The sequence below is a fragment of the Engystomops pustulosus genome, chromosome 11 (assembly GCF_040894005.1).
Source record: "Engystomops pustulosus chromosome 11, aEngPut4.maternal, whole genome shotgun sequence".
Lineage (NCBI taxonomy): Eukaryota > Metazoa > Chordata > Amphibia > Anura > Leptodactylidae > Engystomops > Engystomops pustulosus.
In genome coordinates this window covers 20,806,762-20,831,833 of record NC_092421.1, presented here as the reverse complement: position 1 = coordinate 20,831,833, position 25,072 = coordinate 20,806,762, and the positions used below count along the sequence as shown (strand labels likewise).

General features: G+C 41.8%; 1 protein-coding gene across 1 annotated transcript; it reads left to right on the top strand.

The window, feature by feature from the left end:
* Positions 1–3,117: 3,117 nt before the first annotated feature.
* LOC140105771 (intelectin-1-like) lies at positions 3,118–20,203 on the top strand. The gene is made up of 8 exons (XM_072129851.1): positions 3,118–3,182; positions 5,695–5,782; positions 11,868–11,984; positions 15,192–15,439; positions 16,785–16,943; positions 19,333–19,453; positions 19,532–19,635; positions 19,916–20,203. Exons 2-8 carry the CDS (start codon positions 5,719–5,721, stop codon positions 20,066–20,068), a joined length of 966 nt encoding a protein of 321 aa, XP_071985952.1. The 5' UTR covers positions 3,118–3,182; positions 5,695–5,718; the 3' UTR covers positions 20,069–20,203.
* Positions 20,204–25,072: the final 4,869 nt, after the last annotated feature.

Here is a 25,072-nt window from a genome sequence, read left to right as displayed (position 1 = left end):
GAACGGCCTTATATACCTGCCTACTCCCATAAGACCTTGCTGGTTATTTTTAGTCTTACCTGTGTATCTAGTGCTCTTGCTATCTTGTTTGGTATTCTGTGTTTTGTATCCGATTCTGTACCTTTTCACATTGGGGTTTATTTACTAAGGGTCACGAATCGCACTTTCGTCTGACTTTTCACCGTTTCCGGGATTTGTACGGTGTAATGGGTATCTGTGCTGGGATTGTGATGCAGGTGATCGTTTTTGGGGTGGCGTGCCGTCGGATGATCCGATTTTTTGGACTGAGCGCAGGATTTAACTTTCAAATTGTGTCAACTCGTCGGACAATGCACTGTGAATTCCACCCGACATGTAAGTAAATGAGCTCCATGGTCTCTGACCAGGGGGTTCAGTTTGTCTCTAAATTCTGGCGATCCCTCTGTAACCAACTTCAAATAAAATTGTACTTTTCTTCCGTCTATCACCCACAGTCTAATGAGCAGGTGGAAAGAGTTAGCCAAATGCTGGGCTGATATCTCTGCCATTTTGTTTCTGCCCAAAAGGAAGACTGGTCCACTCTGTTGCCCTTTTTTTTATATCTCCCTAAATTCAGCATCTGCAGGCTCCGCACCATTTTTCATCAATTTTGGACTGCATCCACACCCTCCTCTTCCTCTGCCTGTGTCCTTGGATCTCCCTACCGTTGAGGAGTTGGTAAAGGACCTGAAGTCCATTTGGGAACAGACTCGCCTTTCCTTGTTACAGGCTTCTGCCCGAACAAAGCTCCAGGCTGACAAAAGACGCATGTCTCCTCCTATCTTCTCCGCTGGTGTCAAAGTCTGGTTGTCCTCCAGGTATGTCAGGCTAAAGATCCCTGGCTACAAGCTTGGTCCTCATTTTCTGGGTCCCTTCCAAGTGCTGAGGCGCATCAATCCAGTAGCCTACAAGCTGCACCTTCCTCCCACCATGCACATCCCAAACTCTTTCCATGTATCGCTACTCAAGCCAGTCATCCTGAACCGCTTCTCCTGGGAAGTGCCTCCTCCTGCTGCTTAGGCTGACTCCACCGACGTCTTTGAGCTAAAGGTGATCCTAGACATGAAGACGGTGAGAGGTAAGCATTTTTTTTTGGTTGACTGGAATGGGTTCAGGCCGGAGGAAGGATCTTGGGAGCCCGAGGACAATATCCCTCACCATGATCTCCTGCAGAGATTTCTACAGCCGAAGAAGAGGGGGAGTCTGAATGGGGGGCGGTACTGTCACGGGTTGCGGGCTCACCCATGCCCCTATCCCCTTGCTAGCGCAGCACCCGTTCCTCTTACCTCTACCCACTTTTGTCTCTGCCTTTTTGGCCGTTCACATGCGTTCCCGACTCCGAGGGTGCGCGTGCACGTGCCGGCTTAGGAAGATTTGAAGGGATGGCGCACTGTTGATTGTCCCTGACCATTTTCCCAGAACCAACCTCTCCCTGCAAACCCTGCCGGATCTTTGTGCTATATGACTCTGAGAAAGTTTGTGTCGTTGCCTAGTGCCTGTTTGCTGATTTCTCGTTGTGACCCTGGTTCCGTTCTAGACCTTGACTCCGTGCTGCCTTTCCTCACCTGCTGCTTTGTTCCTGACATTGATCCTGTGCTGCCTGTCTCGACCTCCTGCCTGTCCACAACCAAGATTCTGCCTTACATCTTTGTAACTCGCCTTGGATGCCACCGCGGACAAAGTCGCACCTGTGGAACGACCTGGTGGTGCCACGCCGCAGCAAGTCAACCCGCTTTGCGGCAGGTTCTGGTGAAAACCGTGTGCCACTTAGATTCCGGTCCCAGGTGTCGGTTTGTGTCATCGTCCGCGGTGGTCCACTGCCCCTGGAGCCAGACATGCCCTAAAAAGCAAAAAGTGCTGCTTAGCCTACTACACATTCAGATTGGAAGTTGGGTTGGTCACATGATGGACACTTTCATCATGCTGTACTATTTGCATCAGAGGTTCCATTTGGTGCCTTCACATTCATAACTTAAAGTTATATCACGGTGTAAGGTTATTCTAAATATAATAAATCTGGTAATAAAAATGTAATCCCTTTATAAAGGCAAAGCAAACACAATACACTACAATTTTAAAAATGTAATAGAAAAGTTTTTTTTTTCCTGCTGATTAATAGAAATTCATATCCATAGGAAAGAAGATTAATATGAGATGAGATTACTAGCAGAGGCTTACAAAGTTGGTGTCAGCACCTGTCCAGCAACCGCGCAACCACAACCAGGCTAGACGATAGCAGACAGCTAGTCAGACTAGGTAAGTGGTGGCGAACTCACCCTGCGACATCCCTGTGGGCTAAGGCCCTGCCTAAAGCAGTTAAACCACCCTGGCAAGGGCGAACCCACTATCAGGAACCTAAGTGACGGTCCCTGAGCGACCCTACAAGATGACAGGGAAGACTTACTTCATCTGGCAGCTGCTGGATGGTTGAGCGGACAGGTAACCAGAATGTAGATATAGGTCAGTGTTCACACTGGTGCACAGAAACCGACACAAGACTGAGACAGGAAGGTGGGGTCACACTAGGAGATAAACGATACTGAGGGACAAACAACAGATACAGACAGACAAGCTGAGTCAAACAAACCGGGTCAAAACCAAGATGGTGGCAAATGTACAGCATGGAATAGCAATAGAATGGTCAGTAGGCAAAGCAGAAGCAGCAATACACAGAATAGCAAGAAACGCAATGGCAAGAGCACTAGATACACAGATTAGACTGAATATCCAGCAGCCAATGAAGAGCTTGGCATAATATGGCAGTAATGGACACTGTCTCCAGCACTGACTGGCTCAGCCGTCCATCACTCAAACTGCAGCTGCATACAAAACCAGATCAAAGACACACCCAGCTTTCCCAAGAACAGAAATGGAGCTGTCAATCACAGGCAGCTCTCGGTGTGGTTTTCCAGCAAGAAACCTTAAAACTGATCCCATCAGAACAATTTGAGAGTTGGTTTATTACAATATTATCAGGAAGACAATTTAGATACATATTTTGCATTGTTTGCATAATTATTGCCACATTTTTTGCTATGTCAACATCCGGATTTCAATAGTGAATTTGCATTCCATTTATTTTACTGGAAGTGAATGGCACTATAAATATTGGCACAGTTGCAAATTGACATGATACTTGCTCTGCCTCCTGAACCTCCGAGCTGGTAAGATGGTCCCTTGACTGCAGATGTTCTTTCAGTCTTTACACACTTGCAATCTTTCAAATGTTTTCACTACATATGTTTTATGTTTCTTTAAATTTAAAGCTTTTTAAAAACTTTTTATTGCATAAGTCAATAGTTTTGCTGATAATAGAAAAGTTTGCAATTTATTTTATTGAAGAGCAATGTTTATTTGATTGGTTTCTTTCTCCTCATGTCGTCCTCTATATGTCACTGTCTGAAAACTTTATATGATTTTTGAAAAACACAGAATCAAACATTGTTACAGGATCTAATTTCCTTGCAAATAATAACTTGATCGAATTGTCTCCATAGAAATCTCAAATATCAATGACATGTTCTCCAAGTAAGAGTGTATCATAAGCCTCCTCTGCTTATTTATCTGATGTGTACAAGCTGCCGAAACACTGCAGATTATAAGGGGATGGAAAAATAGGAAAAAATTACCCTTTTCATTCATAAAATAAGTACATTACAAAAGTTGAACAAAATAGCTCACACATCTGCGCTAACCCCAATACATGTAACAGATAATTGCAACAGATATTTGCCAACAAACAAAGGGACACCTCTCCAGGTAACACGTTGTGATAACTAATTCAGGAATTGAATGTGGGATTAATGTTTGTATATAATAAATACCTGTGGCGGTGCATTAAAGTACCTCCTCCATCAAAGGGGAAGATAAAACAGAGGGTCATCTCTTCTCTCCTGTATATATACTGCAATTACTTTCTGGCTTCCTTAGATGGATGTCAGACAATGGAGCACATTTACTTACCCGTTCCGTCGCGATCCCCGAGGTGTGCTGTGCAATGAGGTGCCAGGTTTCACTAAAATCGTGCGCCCAATTTCCTGCATGTATCGCTTCCCCACTGAGGTCCGCCGGAGTTCACTATCTTCTTCCCGATGCATGTAAGTGCATAGCTTGCAACACAATTTTGAATGTTAAATCCTGCGCGTTGTCTGAATCTGTCGGATCGTCCAACGGCCCGAAACCGCCCCCCCCCCCTGATTTGTGTCGCGTGAAAGCCGATCAAATCCGATCGCGTGCGACAAAAAGCCCTTCTAAATGCGGCACACATGGGAAATCGTCGGATATTATGACGGTAGTGTGGTCCGCGGACCCTTAGTAAATGAACCCCAATAGGAACAATCGAGAGTAGTTGGCAAAATGGATCCTAGCAGCTAGCAATAGAATGTGGAGTGTGCCCCAGCCGGCGGCAACAACTCCAAACGAATGTCCGGTGACGTCCTGGCCTCAATGGACAAGTCTCCTAGTGTTTCGAAGGTCTCTCTGCCTACTTCATAAGGGAAGCCGAACGCCAGGACTGCAGACTCCTATATAGCAATCACAGGATTTCATGTGGATGAGTGCTCCATAAGGGAGATTTATTGTATGCATTTTACATTTAGTGCAAAGTGTTTCTGTGTTGTGTACTTAAAATAATTATGTTTATTAAATAGATACATAGAAAAATGAATATAAAGTGAATTAAAATACAAAGATCCACTAAAGTTACTAAATATTTGTTTTTTATGTAAACACAACCTTAGTTGGGATATCTAATGACTTGCATAAAAAAGCACTACTAATACAATTATTTATTCTGTATCCATTGCTATTGGCCTACAATGACCTAAATCAAAGGAATACTTCTATAAAATTGCATAGGATTTTTCTATAAAATTTACAGTAATTTGTCTTATAAAAACAGTGTCCGAAAGGAAAATCCATCTGCTTTCCGCCCACGGCATCTTTTCAATATAATCTCCACCTCTCCCGTTTCGATTAATTTTTTTTTTATAGGAAAAGCTGTAGAGCCGTCAAATTTTCCATGATGACATGTTTAGTAGTGCCGAGACAGTGGATGCCCCTCAAACTGTTTGTTAATACTTATACTATGTTCACTGATACATTTTGTAAAACTCCTCTTTGTACGGCCAATGTAAGGTTTCTGACAAGGACATATGATGCAATAAATGATTCCAATGAGTTCTCATTTAATATTCATTTTAATTAGTAAAAGGTCCAAAGCATTTGTGAGTGTTTTTATTTTAATGTTTTTACACATAAAATTGTGACATGGAAAAAGATCTAATTGGTGTAGAAAATTGGTATTATTTTCTTTTGAAGTAGAAGATGAATTTAGGATTCTTCAATAGTAGTTGTCCAATTATTTTATCTTCAGTAAGATCTTCCAATGTCTGCACACAATTCACATAAAAATCTTCTGTATATAACAAAAAGTTACTATTATTACCAGTGCTTGGAATTTCTAAGGGTAAAAAGGTGAATTTAAATGTTTCATTATTCTGTTGATATATATCAATTAGATCCAAACATAGTTTTAGCAGATCAACACTCCATATGTGTTGTACTTTGGTTTTATAAATGTACCCCCTTCATACTTACAAATTTTGAAAACCTTTTCTGGTTTTAGATACACGTTTACATTACTACTATATTCATCGTTTTCTATTCTTTCTTTAGTTTTCGGATAACTCGTTTGGGAAAATGCCTGTGTGCATCCTCCTAATCCTCTCTTTGCTACTTGCTCCAGGGATCTCTAACAAATGTGGTGAGTAACAGATTAAAAAATAAACACAAAAATATTTGGATAAATCTATGGAGTGCCAATTAATAAAAATACCAAACATAAAATAATATATGGTTAAAACAAATTCTTAGATTATAAATCCCAATGAATATTCTATGACAAACTGCATCTCTTTGTACAGAAGAATAATAATTAAAATAATTAGAACACAAGAATATTCCCACTTGTGGGAATAAAACATATATCAGTGTATACATACATTTCCTGGTAGAATAAGAGAGGAAGGCACAATGGGGCACATTTACTTTCCTGTCCGACCGAGTTCACCCAAAGTGCATTGTTCACTAAGATTGTGCGCGCGCTATCCTACATGTGTCGCTTTACCGCTCAGGTCCGCTGGAGTTCAACTTCTTCTTCCTGGTGCTTCTAAGTGCATTTTCTTGCGACACAAATTGAAAGTTAAATCCCGCGCTCAGTCTGAATCAGTCGGATCGTCCGATGGCACGCCTCCCGATTTCTGTCGCATGAAAGCCAGCGCTGCTGCGTCACAATCCCATTGGCAAACCCCTGTTAAATACCTGTCAAAGCTGCGTAAATCTCGAAAACTGTGAACAGTCTGATAAAAGTGCGATCCGCGACCCTTACTAAATAAGCCCCAATGTATCTTTAATGGCAATGTCTGCCTCGGATAATTGTTGCATCAATTTTTCCTCCAAATTAAAGCTGATCACATAGTATTATATTGTCCAGTTGTAGATTCAGGGGTGAGGCTTAACCTGGGTTTATATCAATCCCAATATAAAACATTTTATAAGAGTCAATAGACTATTGTCTCCCAAGTTTTAAAATTTAACTTTTACTTGTACATTCTTTAATATAACTTTATCTTTGGCTCAGTTTTTTATTTCAATGCTATTTGCATATTACTTCACATGCTACAATACAAATACAACCTGGCAACATATTTTCAAATATACAGCTAGTGACAGGGACCTATAGAGTCCTATTAACTAATGGACACCCTTCTTTAGCTTAAAATTATTTCCTTTACATCCACATAAATCAACTTTATCTTATATTCCCTGACATCAGTGAAAGCTTGTCCTGCTCGGCTAGTACCTTCCACCTATTCCTCCCCATCTCCCAAGCCTCTTCTCAGCAAGTCATGTGACCAGGGTGACATCACTACAGGTCCTTTAGCCTCCTAACATTAGCAAACTGTACACCATGCACATAATATCACAGCATGGACTTCTACTACTCCCCATCCTCCATGGAAGCCTGCTGTGATCTCATGTGGGTGGGTTAATTTGGCATTTATTTGACAGGTTTTTTTTAGGATTGAGATGTCTAGGTGGATGCTCCAGATTTACTCCCTGTACATCAATATGTGTATATATTCTATATGGTACCTTTTATTAAAGAAGGTCCTAAAGGTTTAGCGCTATCTAAAACAATCAATCTGCTCCTCCTTCCCTGACATGTTTTGCCAAAGCAATTCCATCTTTGGGGATCAGAGGCTATACCTATATTTCCACAGAAAAAATAACTGTGTGGCACTACTCTGCTTATTATGGCATTAAAGGGTTCCTAAAGATCCAGTAGAACAAGAAAGTCCAGCACTCCAGGTATCCAATTGAGTAAAAAATCTATTAGAGTTTATTTAATCCATAGGTAAAAAATTAAAAACAGACATACGGTCCAGAGACCCAAAGGAGACCTACGCGTTTCGAATGATTACATTACATTCTTAGTCATGGTCCTGAACATACATGTGCAACACACACTTTTAAAAGGCACAACAGGAAATACATACCAGGTGATAATGATACCACTAATTACTCTACATACGGGTTTCAGCAGGTTAGTAGAGCGCATGCGTGTAACTAGAAATCAGAATCAATTACACGCATGCGCTCTACTAACCTGCTGAAACCCGTATGTAGAGTAATTAGTGGTATCATTATCACCTGGTATGTATTTCCTGTTGTGCCTTTTAAAAGTGTGTGTTGCACATGTATGTTCAGGACCATGACTAAGAATGTAATGTAATCATTCGAAACGCGTAGGTCTCCTTTGGGTCTCTGGACCGTATGTCTGTTTTGAATTTTTTACCTATGGATTAAATAAACTCTAATAGATTTTTTACTCAATTGGATACCTGGAGTGCTGGACTTTCTTGTTCTACTGGATCTTTGGTTTGGCTGCTGATTATCGACACAGCATTTCTTATCCGAGCACCCTCCACCACAACTATGGACTTCATCCATCGGTACAAACCGTGAGTGAGCTGACCCTACCTCCCCCCCATTTTTTTCCTCTGCTGTATTAAAGGGTTCCTACCAACCTTTACAGTGATCCACCAAATTATGTGTCTCTATAGTGCTCTAGTTCCAGGTAAAAAATACATATACAGTCCAAAAAAAAGCAAAAAAATTGTAGAACGGCACTCACCAAGGTTAGCTCCTTACTATCGACTATTGTAAAAGATATGAATTCATGATGGGGAGGGAAGAACGCCAGGTCATCACAAAAATGCAAGAAACACGACGGCTGTTTTGCACACGTGGCACTTCATTTGGTTTGCTTGTATAAACATGGACATTTAGTGAAGGCTTTTTAAATCAGCTTTGACAAAACATGTCAGTGGGCTAGATAGTGCTCAGTCTTTAGAACTATACCGAGAACTTTTCGTGCCGGGCATTATGAAATTTTACAAATTAAAATTGGTGAGGTGGCACAGGTTTGCTTGGCAGTGAGTCGGGTACGAATCGCACTATGGAGTTTGTGTACCAAGCTCACAGGCAGGCAATGCGGCGCATGTGCAGATATCAGTGGAGACAGCAGTTTTTTTTTTCCCAAGTGAAAGAAGAGGAGTGTTTTACAGAGAAAGGACTGGGTTCCAAGATAAACACTCCCCAGGGACACAAGGTAAAACATCTGGCAGGGAGCCAGGCAAACTATGATATAAGTTATCATTTGATCCCCAAAGACAGTATTTAACCCCTTAACGCTCTGCGCCGTAGCTCTACGGCGCAGAGGTATAAGGGATGTATGAAGAGGGCTCACGGGCTGAGTCCTCTTCATACAGAGGTGGGGGTTTTTGCATTTTGCACAAAATCCCCACCGCTAATAACCGCGGTCGGTGCTTGCACCGATCGCGGCTATTAACCCCCTAAACGCCGCCGGCAAAGTCGCCGGCGGCGTTTAAAAGACGGCGGCGCGTGGGCGCCGCCATCTTTTTTTCGATCGCCACGCCCCCGAACGTCATCGGGGGGCAGCGATCAGTTGCCATGGTAGCCTCGTGTCTTCTTTTGACACGAGGCTATCTGGCAGCTGCATATTCGTTACAATGAGCCAGTGGCTCATTGTAATGAATGTGCTGCAAAAATGCCATATATTGCAATACAGAAGTATTGCAGTATATGGTAGCAGCGATCTGACCATCTAGGGTTAATGTACCCTAGATGGTCTAAAAGATAGTGAAAAAAAAAAGTTTAAAAAATAAAAAAAATTAATAAAATATTAAAAGTTCAAATCACCCCCCTTTCCCTAGAACGGATATAAAACATAACAAACAGTAAAAATCACAGACATATTAGGTATCGCCGCGTCCCAAAATGCCCGATCTATCAAAGTATAAAAACGGTTACGGCCGGCGGTGACCTCCGAGGCGGGAAATGGCGCCCAAATGTCCGAAATGCGACTTTTACACCTTTTTACATAACATAAAAAATGAAATAAAAAATGATCAAAATGTCGCACAGACCTCAAAACGGTAGCAATGAAAACGTCGCCTCATTTCGCAAAAAATGACCCCTCACACATCTCCGTGCGCCAAAGTATGAAAAAGTTATTAGCGTCAGAAGATGGCAAAAAATTTTTTTTCTTTTTTGTACACATTCGTTTAATTTTTGAAAATGTATTAAAACACAATAAAACCTGTATAAATTTGGTATCACCGCGATCGCACCGAACCAAAGAATAAAGTAGGCATGTTATTTGGAGCGAAGAGTGAAAGTCGTAAAAACTGAGCCCACAAGAACGTGACGCACGTGCGGTTCTTTTTCAATTTTTCCACATTTGGAATTTTTTTTCAGCTTCGCAGTACACGGCATGTTAAAATAAATAACATTACGGGAAAGTAAAATTTGTTACGCACAAAATAAGCCCTCACACAGGTCTGTACACGGAAAAATGAAAAAGTTATGGATTTTTGAAGTTGGAGAGCGAGAAATGAGGCGAAAAACCCTCCGTCCTTAAGGGGTTAAAAAAAAAAAACAGCTTGGTTATATGCTATAAATTGTCTTTTGGGCATGAGGGAGGCTTAAAAATGGGTGCCTGGTGACAGGTGCCCTTTAAACAGAAGCTGAGCTCGGTAGATAACTGCGGGATCCCGGAAGTATGCAAAAGCCGGGTTCCCACACTAACAGCTAGGTGTTTAACCATATAGACACTGTGGTCATGGAGACTGCGGCATCTATAGGGCATTGATGAGATGATCAGAGGTGTCGATCCCAGGGCTGCCTTCAGTCGAAGCATGTTAGATTGTGCTTTCAGTACATATAAAAATCAAATACAAAATTAAAAAGTGAAAAAACACTACATATGCATTCTGCTTGAGCAGTGCAGGGGGTGCCAGATTTGTGAAGACTGGATTCATGAATCTGGCCCACACTACACAGGAAAGCTGCGCAAAGTGCAGTTTACACTATTTTTGATAAACGTGGGCCAATATATTCTATATATTCTTTATTCAGCAAAACAAGTCAGCCATAAAAAGTTATATGAGGTATCACCGTAATCATGGTGACCCATAGAATAAAGATAACACATTGGGGCAGATTTACTTACCCAGTCCATTCTCGATCCAGTGGCGCGTTCTCTGCGGAGGATTCGGGTCTTCCGGCGATTCACTATGGTAGTTCCCCCGACGTCCATTAGGTGTCGCTGCTGCGCTGAATTCCGTCGGAGTGCATGCAACACATTTTTTAAAGAAAAATACGGCGGTTTCTCCGACGGCCATGCCCCCGATTTCCGTTGCGTGCATGCCGGCACCGATGCGCCACAATCCGTTTGCGTACGCCAAAATCCCGGGGCAATTCAGGGAAAATCGGCGCAAAACGGTAAAATTTGTGTAACCCGACGTAAAAACGCGTTTCGGGCCCTTAGTAAATGACCCCCATAATGTTTATTGTACGGCTGAAAAAATAGCTTAAAACTCTAAACAAGAAGTAATGATTTTTTTTAACCACCACCAAAAAAAGTTAATAAAATCTTATTATTAGCTTTTGAACCCCCTTATTTATGTACCTGAAAAATGGATCTCACCCACAAAAAAATAATCTCCCATATGTGCAATTTACAAAAAATAAACATCTGCTCTGAATGGCGGTCCTTCCGTTCTATGCCCGGCTGTGTGCCCATATAGCAATTTACATTTTTTCCATTTTTGTGTAGTTTTTTGTTATCAAATACATTATGACTTAAATTTTTGGCCAAAATGAATGTAATATCTAAAATAAATTTCAGTTTGTAAATTCTACCTCCATTTTTTCAACCCTTGTGAAACAAACTTGCTAAAATAGATTTTTGATACATTGTGGGGTGGCCGGCCAGCTGGAAGCTGAAGCTTTGGGTTTTTCTAATTTATCTTATAGAGTGTTAAATATGCTGCTGTAGTCTGCAGTTTATTCTAATAACTTTTTTTAAAAAAATTACAATATATTTGTGAAACCCCTTCAACTTTTTCCTGCTCCAGCAGGGTAGTGGAATTTTTCTATGAAAAAAATTTGCAATTTTTTTAAAGTCACACGACAACTTAAATACTTCATTCAGTGGATTCGGGTGATAAAGTCCTGCAGGGAGTGCACCAGCACGAAGTCATATAAAGAAGAACAAAGTAAAGAAAAGAATGTGATAAATACCCCCCATTTTCTTCATCTTACACAATATATGAACATTACTTAGATATGATAATTAGTTATCACAGAAAGTGGGCGGTTCCCTCTATTCACCTGCACTACATATTTATCCTGTCTGGTTAACAGGTTATGCCAGTTATTTTTTTCAGTGCTCCATCTGTATAATATTCCTGTCTTCTTAGGAAAGCCTTGCATTAATGAGTTAAATATTCAGAAGTTATTTGCATACTGTGACAAGGATACTGACTGTGGATATAGAAGTTGCCTGGAAATCAAGAATACTTATTTATATGCCGAAGGTGAGATAAATCTCCCACATTCAAGCTTTATATTTTCATACATTGAAATTTAAATGTTTTTTTTTTATATGTATCATTGAACTTTTCTTTTCTATGCAAATATATAAATCTATAAATGAGTTTCTTTTTGAAAGTAGTCAAAAAATAAGATAATATTGAAAGGGAATCAGTCATAAGTTTAGACCATTGTAGGCAATGTTAGGAGAGCTTTGTATCTATAACTTTGTGGGGGTCATTTATCTTTAATTTTCTTCCTGTTTTTTTCTGTTTTGAGACATGTTTTGGCACTTTGCAATTTTTGTGCCTTTTTGGAGACATTTTGTTTTCATCAGTAAGACATATTTATCTTCTATTCCAGATGTGCTAAATGTTGCCAATGACATTATTTCAAATTGTCTTAAATTTGCATCATTTTTTGGCGCAAAAATCTCCAGACTTAGCCATACTTAAGGAAAACTTAGAAAATGGAAAGAAGTTACTTGCAATATTTGTGCGACATTTTTGAGACATTTGTAACAAATGTTGTGATGCGCATGGGCTGAGCCCTCTTCATACTCTCTGGGCGTTTGCTTCACAATGAAGCAAACGCCTGTCGCTAACACCCACGATTGGTGCTAGCGGAGGCTATCTATTACATGTTTTAAGCTATCTATTATAATGTGCGATTTGCACATTATAATAGATAGTGTGCAAAAACTGTAGTATGGCAGTATATGGTAGGATCAATCAGACAACCTAGGGTTAAAGTACCCTAGGGAGTCTGAAAAATAGTAAAAAATAAAAAAAGAAATTATATTAAGAAAAAATTTTAATCACCCCCCTTTCCCTAGAAGTCATATAAATATAATTAACCGGTTCGCGATCGCCCGCCGTGTATTCACGGCGGCGGTCGCGTTCCGATGCATGGAGAGGGCTCGCGGGCCGAGCCCTCTCCATAGCCGGTAAGTCTCTGCTGCATATTGCAGCAAAGGCTTACCGGTAACACCCGCGATCGGTGCCGGCACGGATCGCGGGTGTTTTCTTGCTGATCGCAGCTTTGCTGGCGGCTTCAAACAGATGGCAGCGCATGGGCGCCGCCATCTTTCCGAGGATCGACGCTCCCCGTGACGTCATCGGGGAGCGGCGATCCGTCGCCATGGTAGCTTCGGGTCTCACGAAGACCCGAAGCTACTTCGGGTTAACCCATTCATTACAATGTGCTATCAGCACATTGTAATGTATGAGGAGTAAAATCCCCATATACTGCCATACTGTAGTATGGCAGTATATGGTAGGATCGATCAGACAACCTAGGGTTAAAGTACCCTAGGGAGTCTGAAAAATAGTAAAAATAAAAATTAAAAAAAAGTTATAAAAAAAAAATTATAATAAAAAAACCTAAAAATTCAAATCACCCCCCTTTCCCTAGAACTGATATAAATATAAATAAACAGTAAAAATCATAAACACATTAGGTATCGCCGCGTCCGAAAATGCCCGATCTATCAAAATATAATAACGTTTTTTCACTGCGTTTAACCCCGTAACGGAAAATCGCATCCAAAGTCAAAACTGGCACTTTTTTGCCATTTAAAAAAAATGTAAAATTCTATAAAAAGTGATCAAAAGGTTGTGCAGTCCTAAAAATAATATCATTGAAAACATCATCAAAAGTCGCAAAAGATGACACCACCCTCAACTCCATACAACGAAGTATGGAAAAGCACAAGAACACGGCAAAATAAAAAAAAAAATTTTGTTCATGAGGTTTTAATTTTTGTAAATGTATGAAAACATTATAAAACCTATACAAATTTGGTATCCCTGTAATTGTACTGACCCAAAGAATAAATTAGATGCATCATTTGTGGCGTGAAGTGAAAGCTGTAATATCCAAGCCCACAAGAATACGACACAAATGCTTTTTTTCACCATTTTCACTGCATTTGGAATTTTTTTCCCACTTCCCAGTACATGGCATGGAATATTCAATGCAGTCACTATGAAGTGCAATTTGTTACGCAAAAAACGAGCCGTCACATAGCTTTTTACGTGTAAAAATAAAAAAGTTATAGATTTTTGAAGGTGGGGAGTGAAAAATGGAAATGAAAAAACGGGAAACCTTAACCGGTTAACAGTAAAAATCATAAACACATTAGTTATCGCCGCGTCCAAATCTATCAAAATATAATACTTGTTTTTCACTGTGTTTAACCATGTAATGGAAAATAGCCCCCAAATTAGCAAAAGGCATTTTTTGGCCATTTTGAAAAATATAAAAAATTCAATAAAAAGTGATCAAAAGGTTGTACAGTTCTAAAAATTAAAAGCATTAAAAATGACATCAAAAGTCTCAAAAAATGACACCACCCACAGTTTAGTACATCAAAGTATGAAAAAGTTATTAGCGCCTGAAGACGGCAAAATGAAGAATTTTTTTTTTTATACTGGAGGTTTTAATTTTTGTAAATGTATGAAAACATTATAAAACCTATATAAATTTGTTATCCCTGTAATCGTACTGACCCAATGAATGAAGTAGACATGTCATTTGGGGCGCACAGTGAAAGCTGTAAAATCCAAGCTCACAATAAATGGCGCAAATTTGTTTTTTCATAATTTTCACTGTATTCAGAATTTTTTTCCCGCTTCCAAGTATACAGCACAGAGTATTAAATACCACCACTACGAAGAGCAATTTGTTACGCAGAAAACCCTCACACAGCTCTGTACACGGAAAAATTTAAAAGTTATAGATTTTTGAAGGTGGGGAGTGAAAAACAAAGACGCAAAAAACGAAAAAGGGCCTGGTCCTTAAGGGGTTAAAAAAAATCCCCCATTTAACACAAGGAAAAGTGAGATTGAGAAATGACCAAAGCAGCAGACAGAAAAACTACTAAAACTACACAGAACAAACAGAGATAAGATAAATGACCCCTTGTGTGTTTTGTTAGTAGCAGCAGGACTTTGACAAATACTCCAAGATTGTATCTGGATGTGGAGTACTAGGGTGCACTGGCACGTGAGATCTCTTTACTGCACACAGTATTCAAAGCAAAGCCTTCTGAAGCAGGGAAGGTAGGTACACGGAAGGGATCTCACACACCAGGACACCAGAGTTCCCCAATTTACAATTCTGGAATGTAAATAGTTTTTCACATTTCTGATGCCACTTGTATTTCCTATGATTAACTGCATTGTTGATGCCACTTTATTTTTTGAAAATAGATGGTATATACACATTGACGACTAAAGATGGAGTCTCCTACCAGACATATTGTGATATGACAACAGCTGGTGGAGGTTGGACATTGGTGGCCAGTGTCCATGAGAATAACATGAATGGTAAATGTACGGTAGGAGATCGCTGGTCCAGCCAGCAAGGTAACAACATCAACAACCCAAAAGGAGATAACAACTGGGCCAACTATGCCACATTTGGACTCCCTGAAGGAGCTACCAGCGATGATTACAAGGTACTGTATATACTTGAGTAAAAGCCGCCCCCAATATAAGCCGAGGCTCCTAATTTTACCACATAGAACTGTGAAGACCTATTGACCCGTGTATAAGCCTAGGGTGGGAAAGCATTGGTCACAGCCTGCCCCCAGCATATAGCTATTCAGCCCCTGTCCCCCAGTATATAGTCCACGCCTTCCCTCCGTTATATAGTCAGCCAGCCTCCCGCCTCCAGTATATAGCCAGCTCTCCCCCCCAGTATATAGCCAACTGGCCCCTGCCCCAGTATATAGCCAGCTAGCCCCTACCCCTGTATATAGCGAGCTGACCCTTACCACAGTATATAGCCAGCCAGTCCCCTGTATATAACCAGCCAGACCCAGTATATAGCCAGCCAGCTAGCTTGCCCCCAGTATATAGCCAGCCAGCCCCTTCCCCAGTATATTGCACGCCCCCTGTCTTAGTATATATCCAGCCAGTCCCCTGTTTATAGCCAGCCCAACTATATAGATAGCCAACCAGCCCCTGCCCCAGTCTATAGCCAGCCAGTCCACCCAGTATATAGCCAGCCAGCCCCCTGCCCCAGTATATAGCCAGCCCCCTGCCCCAGTATATAGCCAGCCCATGTATATAGCCAGCCAGCCCTTGTGTACAGCCAGCCAGTCACCCCAGTATATAGCCAGCCAGCCTTTCCCCAGTATATAGCCAGCACCAGTATGGCACACATTAAAAAAAAATTACTACTCACCTTTCCGATGCCCCCCTCAGGTCTTCTCTTCCTCTGTCCGGCAGCGGCAGGTCTATGCGACATTGTGTCGCACAGGCTCTGACATCAGTCGCTGCTACCATCATGTGTGTCACGGACGGAAGAAAAGAAGACCTTCAGGAGCGGGTCGGAAAAGTGAGCATTGACTTTTTTGGGGGGTTTGGGTTTTCAGCACATTTTTTTTTGGATTCAAGGATTGATCATTTTAAGATGATCAATCTTCAATGGAAAAGCAGTAGAGAAGCTGCAAGACCCAGAAAACATGCAAATATTTGAATATACGAATTCAAAACATTGAATAAAAATCAGAAAAGACGGCACTGAGATTTAGCCTTAAACCAAGGTTGTACATGCTCTAAAAAAAATGTGTGTCACTCTGTATAGAAAGTGACGGTGCCAGAACATTTACTAAAGTGGCAAGCAGGGTGCAAATGGACAAAAGTCTTACTTTTCTGCCATGACATTTGGGCCCCACTGGCTATTAAGAAAGGAACTTTAATTCGCATTGATACTATACAAACCTACAAACCTGATTGATTGTAAAAGACCTGCACTTCTTAAACATTAACTTCTTCCTCTTCTATTCTTGCGTGTAGAGCCCTGGATATTATGATATTGTTTCTAGAGACTTGGGCTTATGGCATGTTCCCAATACGACGCCTTTGTCTAAGTGGAGAGATGCTGCAATTCTAAGATATCGCACAGACAATGGTTTCTTTTCTAAAGAAGGTGGTAACCTCTTCCAGCTGTACAATGTAAGTAAAGTCCATATTTCCATCCAATTTTGTGCCCTATTTTAGTATTTTATTAAATCAATACAATATAAATTGGGTAGTTTGAACATCCCAATTATATCACCTAGGCACAAAATATGGTGATAGAAGCATAAAATTTAACATTTAAATGTATACGCTAAAAATTATTGTTAAGTTTATAAAAAAGTGTATAAACAGCCCAAGACAAAATTCACCAAAGTCTCAAGCATGACCGGATTGTAGAGAAGACTGTATAACAATTGGGCAAAAAACATACTTTCATTCTTTGGCATTAAAGTGGTTGGCCTTTTAATCTAATTTTTTTTGTAATATGCGTGTCAGAACAGCAAACAATGGCACGAGGCCAGGAGTCCAGCAAACAAAGGTATCGGGGTAAAAATGACTTCTTTATTCTTCAATATTTAAAATAATCCATAGAAATATCACAGGTGGCGTCACAGACCGACGCGTTTCGACACGGCAGTGTCTTTATCAAGGTCTACCAAGGATAAGAATGGACTAACTATTTGTAGGAACCGCGTTCATAAAACTCCGCCCAACACGGCTAAGAAGCCTGTCACATGATCGGGTTTATTCAGAACGAGGCACCCTCAAACAGAATAAAAGCTTATTATATAAAATAAAAAGCATGATATAGTTGGAACAGAAAAAGAAGGGAGAGGATACAAACACTATGTGAAATATAGCATGTTATTACTAAACAAGTTAGTAGCGAGGGACATCGGTTGCATGACAAATGATGCAACATGTAAGAGCAACAGAAGAATCAAGAAGAGACATGGGTATATTGTATATCAATAGCACAGAATAATGTCTTGCCTTGCATTAACTCCTTTTGGTACCCTAGTATCCAAAGAAAAGATCCAAAATGACTCTCTATTTAGCAGTTTTCTCTGGTAATCCCCGCCTCTTTTAGGGCGGTTAACCCTTTCCACCGCCTGCCAAGTGAATCCTGTGTACTGTTTGTTGTGAGAATCCCTAAAGTGTCTCGAGACAGCAGACACATTAAATGAATTCCTTGAGATGTCAGATACGTGTCGACGCAGTCTGATCTTTAATGGGCCCGTAGTACATCCTACATATTGAATCCTACACTCTGTGCATGAAATAACATAAAACACATGTGTTTACTGACACCCTCTACATACACACACACTAAATAGGGGGATATTTATCAGAAGTATTTGGGAGTAGAACTGCTCTAGATGCCAATGGCAACAGCATCAGAGCTCAGCTTTAGTTTTCCCACAGTTGTTTAGAAAATTAAAGCTAACTCTAAATAATAGTGCAGGTCACAGACCTCGTTAGAGCCTGATTTAGACTGCAGGCCAAAAGCAGTAGGTGAGGCACTACCTGGTGAGCTGGACACACAGCAAAGGTAACTGAGTGCATCCTGATATTCTGCTGGCCAAGAGCGTGTGCCAGGCAGCCTGGTACATGTATAGTTAGGTGTATTGTATTAGGCAGTGCCCAGCCGGGCAGGGTTTATTTTGTATGTGCCTAAGACAAGGCTGTTTTGACAGAGAAGTGTGAATAAAACACTTGATTTTGGACTTTAACCCTGCATGTGTCCCTGCTTCCTGCACTGCTACAAGGCATCCACCAGAGCAATTCCCCACAATATACATATATATAATGTGTATATATATATATATATATATATATATATATATATATATATATACACATACAATATTTACACATGCTCTACATACTTCCTCTCTTTCTACCCAGAATAACTTTGTAGATTACAGTAGTAGGAGGGAGCACAGGACAGGAAAGACACTTGGGGCATTTTCTGCTCTTCACTATTTCCTGTCCCTCACTCCCTCCTCCTATCGCCTCAGTTCTATTTACTGGAGGAGGCTGAAACACTTTCCTCTTACTCAAAGGCCTGGGACTGTTGGACGGGGCCTCTATCAGGGTACAGGAGCTTCCTCTGCACAGGTAGTTTTAAGTACAGATTGTCATTGGCAGTATTAGAGCCTCAGCCCGGGACACCCCCCTCCAGACAATTTATATTGTAGGGCCTTGCTCAGGGGCTCCCATAGCACCAATGATAATCTGCCCTGACCCAGCATTTTCCGGGTTGCAGCAGGACACCCAATCCAGACACAAACTTCCCTTTCTGACTTGTTCACTCAACACTGATAACATTCCTTATAGTAAAGTCATGTCCTGTCCTCTTTCAGGTGCCGTACTAACTTACCTTACAGATGTGTCAACCTCCAAGATCGTGCAGGGGGAGTAACTGAGTGAAAAAGAGATGCACGGGCAAAAGAGGGCAGATGTTGTGCTAGCTAGCTGACTGATGACTCTTGGTTGATTCTTTTTAGACTTTATAAACATTTTCTTGCTTACGTTTTAGAAATACCCAGTGGCTTACAATGTTGGAGCCTGCCTTACAAATAATGGGCCTGCTGTTCCTGTTGTCTATGACGTTGGAAGTCCTGAGAAGACAGCCTCATATTATTCACCAAATGGCGCAAGTAGGATAACTATATAGTAATATAATACACATTATAGACATCATCCATACTGATAATAGCCTCTGTGTATCTTTGCAGAAGAGTTCACTGCTGGTTATGTGCAGTTCCGTGCAATTAATAATGAAAAAGCTGCCCTGGCTCTATGTCCTGGGGTGAAGGTCACAGGATGCAATGTGGAACATGTAAGTATCAATAATGGTTATCTGATGACGATACAGTAATGTTAATAAACAAAGAAACAGAGTATCATAAATGATTACAACATCATTAACCTTTTAAGGCAATTTGAGATAGAAAGACTAGGTGGAAGACAGCAGTATAAGGACAGGGATCACCTTTATAGTCAATATCCATCATGGCTGAGTATAATAGGCTTAGAGGTTTGGGAGTAAGACTAAATACTATGATTTTCTGGGTTGTAGCATTAGGTGTTTTCATTATTTCTGCTTTATGTATTTGCAGCACTGTATTGGGGGAGGCGGCTACATTCCGGAAGGAAATCCTAAACAGTGCGGAGACTTTGCAGCCTTTGACTGGGATGGTTATGGAAAGCATAATGAATCGAGTACCAGCAGGGACATCACTGAAGCTGCCGTCCTCCTCTTCTATCGTTAGTTTGTATTATCAAAATCTCTGCAATAGTCGAAAGTAGTGCAAAATAATTCCTGAAAATGTTGATAAATATTCAAAGCAAAATAACCATTACATGCAATATAATCATTATGAATAAAGGTCTTTAATCTCTGAGAATGGTTACTAATAGTGATGAGTGGACCTGTTAACGACTATTTTTAAATGTATTGTTTAAATTGTACAGATGTTTTCATGGAAATGGTTTATGCAGATCTTAAACAACTAAAACAAACTAACCAAATTACTGCACTAAAGAAGAAATATCGGCACTCCGTAGTCTCGAAACAGATGGCGGAGTCACGATAAAACTGTCAGACAAAGGCGGGAATATTGTGGTGATGGACACTTTAAAATATGCCCAACTGTGTAAGGATCTGTTAGGGGACAGGACTGGTTATGAGGTTCTGGGGTCCAACCCCTCATATGTCAACTTGCTCCTGGGCTGGTGGGAGGTCACTTGTGTATTCGGGGATGACACACTGGAGGGAATCGAAAATGTGGAAATGTTTTTTCATTACATCAACGATATATTTGTCCTGTGGAAGGGCGGACCAGATGAGTTTGGCAGATTTGTTAATTCACTTACCCATGATCATATAGGGTTGCGCTTCACGTCAGAGATCCACAACACAAGCCTTCTGCTCTTAGGCGTGCTAATCACAAAATCATAGGATGGTATATTACATTTGTCCATCTATCGTAAACCAACAGCGGCTAACTTGCTATTAAGATGGGACAGCCATCATCCATTCCCGTTGCGCAAAGCAATCCCTAAGGGTCAGTACCACCGGGTACGTCAGACATAGATTACGAGAACGTGGGTAGCCCGACAGGATCCTCAGAGAGCCATATCAGGGCAGCATAATAAAGAATCAAGCTGATCTGTTACATGGTGTACACAAAGAGAAAGAATCAGATAACAAACTGAGGGTCATAGCTACTTTTGACCACATTGGGTTAACTTGGTGGAGGCTGGGACCGAGTCTGACCCTGGGGCTGGTCATATACTGCCGACGCCGAGGATTGCGGGGCCTACCTCGGTCCAGGTCTCAAAGGCCTACTATGCCTCCTCCTCATCCCACCCCTCCTCCACCTCCTCCTCCGAATTACCATCCGTAGGCATGGCGCCATCAGTCGGTAGCTCTAGGCACAGCAGCAGTGCCATCGCTAAGCGACAGCAGGTGGTGCTCAAACTGCTGAGCCTAGGCGATAAAAGGCACACCGCCCAAGAGCTATTACAGGGCATCACGGCGCAGACTGATCTGTGGCTGGCACCGCTGAACCTGAAGCCAGGCATGGTTGTTTGTGACGCCGGCCATAACCTGGTGGTGGCTCTGCAACTCGGCAGACTGACACATGTGCCATGCCTGGCCCATGTGTTAAATCTCATAGTTCAGCGTTTCCTCAAGACATACCCCAATCTGTCTGACTTGCTCACGAAGGTGCGCCGCATCTGTGCGCATTTCAGGAAGTCCAGCACAGATGCTGCCACTTTCAGGGCAGCGTAGCGCCGCCTCCAACTGCCCGCTCACCGACTGTTGTGCGACGTGCCCACGAGGTGGAATTCAACATTAACCATGTTATCCAGAGTTTAACAGCAGTGCAGAGCGATTGTAGACTGCCAGATGTCAACTTCCACCAGAACTGGTAGTCAGGTCAGTCAGCTTCCTCAAGTCTACAATGAGGAGTGGAAGTGGATGTCTGATGTCTGTCAGGTGCTGAGTAACTTTGAGGAGTCAACACAGATGGTCAGTGGCGATGCCGCCATCATCAGCCTCACCATCCCGCTGCTTGGCCTGTCGACTGACAGCGCTGACAGGCTGACGCTTATCAAGATGAATAAAGCCTGGATTTCTCAGGATTTCCATTATCCACCAGGTGAAAGAAGCTCAACCTGAATAATGTATGCACTTCTCCTCCTCTTTGTCCTCCTTCTCCTCCTCTTTGTACACTAAAGCAAACTGGCTACTCTATGTATTTAATTTTTCTGGAGGACCAGCTACCTGCTCCTCTGGTTTAAAAACTTTTTTGGACTGCCACATACAGGCACTATCCAAATTAAATTGTCTCCATAGCAGCCTCCACACGTCGTCTTTTTAGCTGCCTCCACACATTGTCTCCATTGCTACCTCCACACGTCATCGCCATAGCTGCCTCCAAAAGTCGTCCATATAGCTGCCTCCATACATGGTCCCCTTATCAAACGAGCTGTCTCAGGCAGAATTTTGGGTTGTTTTCATGACTTTCACATCAAACTTGTTAACTTTGTCGCCACCCTGCTGTGTAATCCACAAAATATACTGGCAAACTTTTATCATTTACCGATATTATTTCAGCACTTCTTGCACATCTGATCACATTCCCCTCACCCGCCATAACCCAAACTTATAAGAACACTACTACACTTGATCTTATACAAAAGGTTCTTAGAAGTGCTGTTTGGGGAGTAGCCTAGAGACAGGGGCTTCGACAGGCAAAAGCTCGCCTGGCAGCGGACCGCCAGCTTCATCCCAAGATCCAACTAACATAGTTTTAACTGCAGCACCTTTAATCTACTACTACTTCACTGCCTCCATACATGGTCCCCTTATCAAACGAGCTGTGTCAGGCATAATTTTCAGGTGTTTCACCAGATACATAATGGAACTCGGCCCATCTGTCGCCGCCATGCTGGAGACCTGAAGTTGCAATCATAGCAGCGCAATATGGATGCCCCATACTGTCGCTCTTAATCATGGAACCATTTACGAAAAAACAATTAAAAATAGAACCGCTATGCTATTCCATTATTCCTAGGTGAAATATTCAAACGACCCCGCCTGCTTTGAAAATTATAATTTTTTCAAAGTTAACGCCTCTGGCCCCCAGGCCCATTTTGGTTGGGGAGGAGCCGAGAGACAGGGGCTTGGACAGGCGAAAGCTCGCCTGGCAGCGGACCGCCAGCTCCATCCCAAGATTAGGCAGCCTCAGAGGCATCCATGCATACTGCCCCTGCTGTTTCCTGTCCATTTTGCCTCCACGTTCCTCCAGAGCGTCCACCAATGTCTCCATGCGCAACTTTCAACTCTCTATACCCCAGACGCTGGACCACGAGAGGATATACAGCACAACATCCCCTTATCAAACGAGCTGTGTTAGGCAGAATTTTCAGGTGTTTCACCAGATACATAATGGAACTCGGCCCATCTGTCGCCGCCATGCTGGAGACCTGAAGTTTCAATCATAGAAGCAATATGGATGCCCCATACTGTCACTCTTAATCATGGAAGTCGTCTCCATGGCTGCCTCCACATGTCGTCCCCTTATCAAACGAGCTGTGTCAGGCTCATTTTTCGGGCGTTTCACCAGATACGTTATGGAACTTGGTCACTATGTCGCCACCATGCTGTGTTATCGACTAAATATACCGTCAACCTTTTGTTGACATAGGAAATCATTTCGGCGCTTCTTGCTCACCTCCTTTGGTTCCTCTCTGCCACCCTTTGGTTTGAAGCCTGAGTCCATTTAGGGTATGTCGCCATGACACTCTCTAGCCTGCCACTGCTGCCGCTGCCTCTGCATGCCGTCCCCTATAGTGTCAGGGTCAATTATTGGATGTTTTAGATGCTATTTAGCCTCATTCAGTCACTCTGTCATCGCCATGCTGTTGCCCATAATTTTGGCACTCAGAGGCATCCATGCATGCTGCCCCTGCTGTTTCCTGTCCAACGGAAAGAATGAGTTCCTGGTTGGATAGCCTGCTTCAACCGTTAGTCACCCGACTACCAGGCTACATCAGGGACACAAAATCTATTCTGGCGGTTACCGACCACCTCTCTTGGAGGACTCATGGCTCTCCTGCGATGTCACATCGTTATACACAAGTATTCCTCACCACCTCGCAGCCGAAGTTGTTTCACATCATCTAAAATTATAGCTCTTACAGCTCAGAACTTCAACTTTATATTGTACAAGTTCTCATGTTTCTATTGCAGAATATTTTTTTCATTTTTGACGATCATTTTTACTTACAAGTTTCTGGCTGCCCCATGGGTGCACGGTTCTCTCCTTCCTTGGCCAATATATACATGGCAACTTGGGAGGAGAGATAGCTGTATAACGTCAATAATCCATTCACTCATTTCATCAAATGGTATTGCAGATATATTGATGACTGCCTCCTGGTGTGGTCTGGTCCCCAGGGGCAGCCATCGATTTCGTTTCACATATAAACTGTAATTCCCTCAATTTACATTTTACTTTTGAATTTGGGGGCCCTACTATTTCTTTTCTTGATGTTCATTTGGTTGGCGATACTTCGCAAGGGGTTATTCACACCAGCCTATACCGCAAGCCCAATAGAGGCAATACCACGCTTAGGGCAGAGAGCTGTCACAATCCGAAATTTGCCTATTGGCGAATTCATTCGGGCAAAAAGAGCCTCATCTACCGAAACTGCCTATCAGTCAGAATGCCACATCATTCTGACAGATACTCATCGGCAATATGCAATCGGGCCAAACGCATAGTTAATCTTAAACCACGTTCACATTATCTTGCTGAAAAAGCGCAAAATCCAGCTGCTTCTTAAGCCAATCGACCTGTGTTCAGTACACAATTTTCTATGCAGTATTCACAAATAACGAACATCATAAAGAAAAATTTACCTATTTTAGAAACTGACACAGTAATAAAAAAAACATTTTATCTAATGGCACAACTTGTGTCTCGAGGCGAGCTCCTACTTTAGCTTCCTCTTTATCCCCTAATTTTTTCTCCAATAATACCTCTGCCACTACCTGGCTTATGTATAAAGGAAGTTTTTGTTGCGGTGGTTCCCGCTGTAACATTTGTAAATTTATGCACAAATCTTCTTCCTTTTAATCTACAGTGTAGACAGTGGTGACATGTTTCATCAGATGTTTTATAACAGAGGTATTCTCCCCTACAATAATTTGACAGGCCGTCTCATAGCTTTCTAGGTTATGACTAATGGAGATAATGATG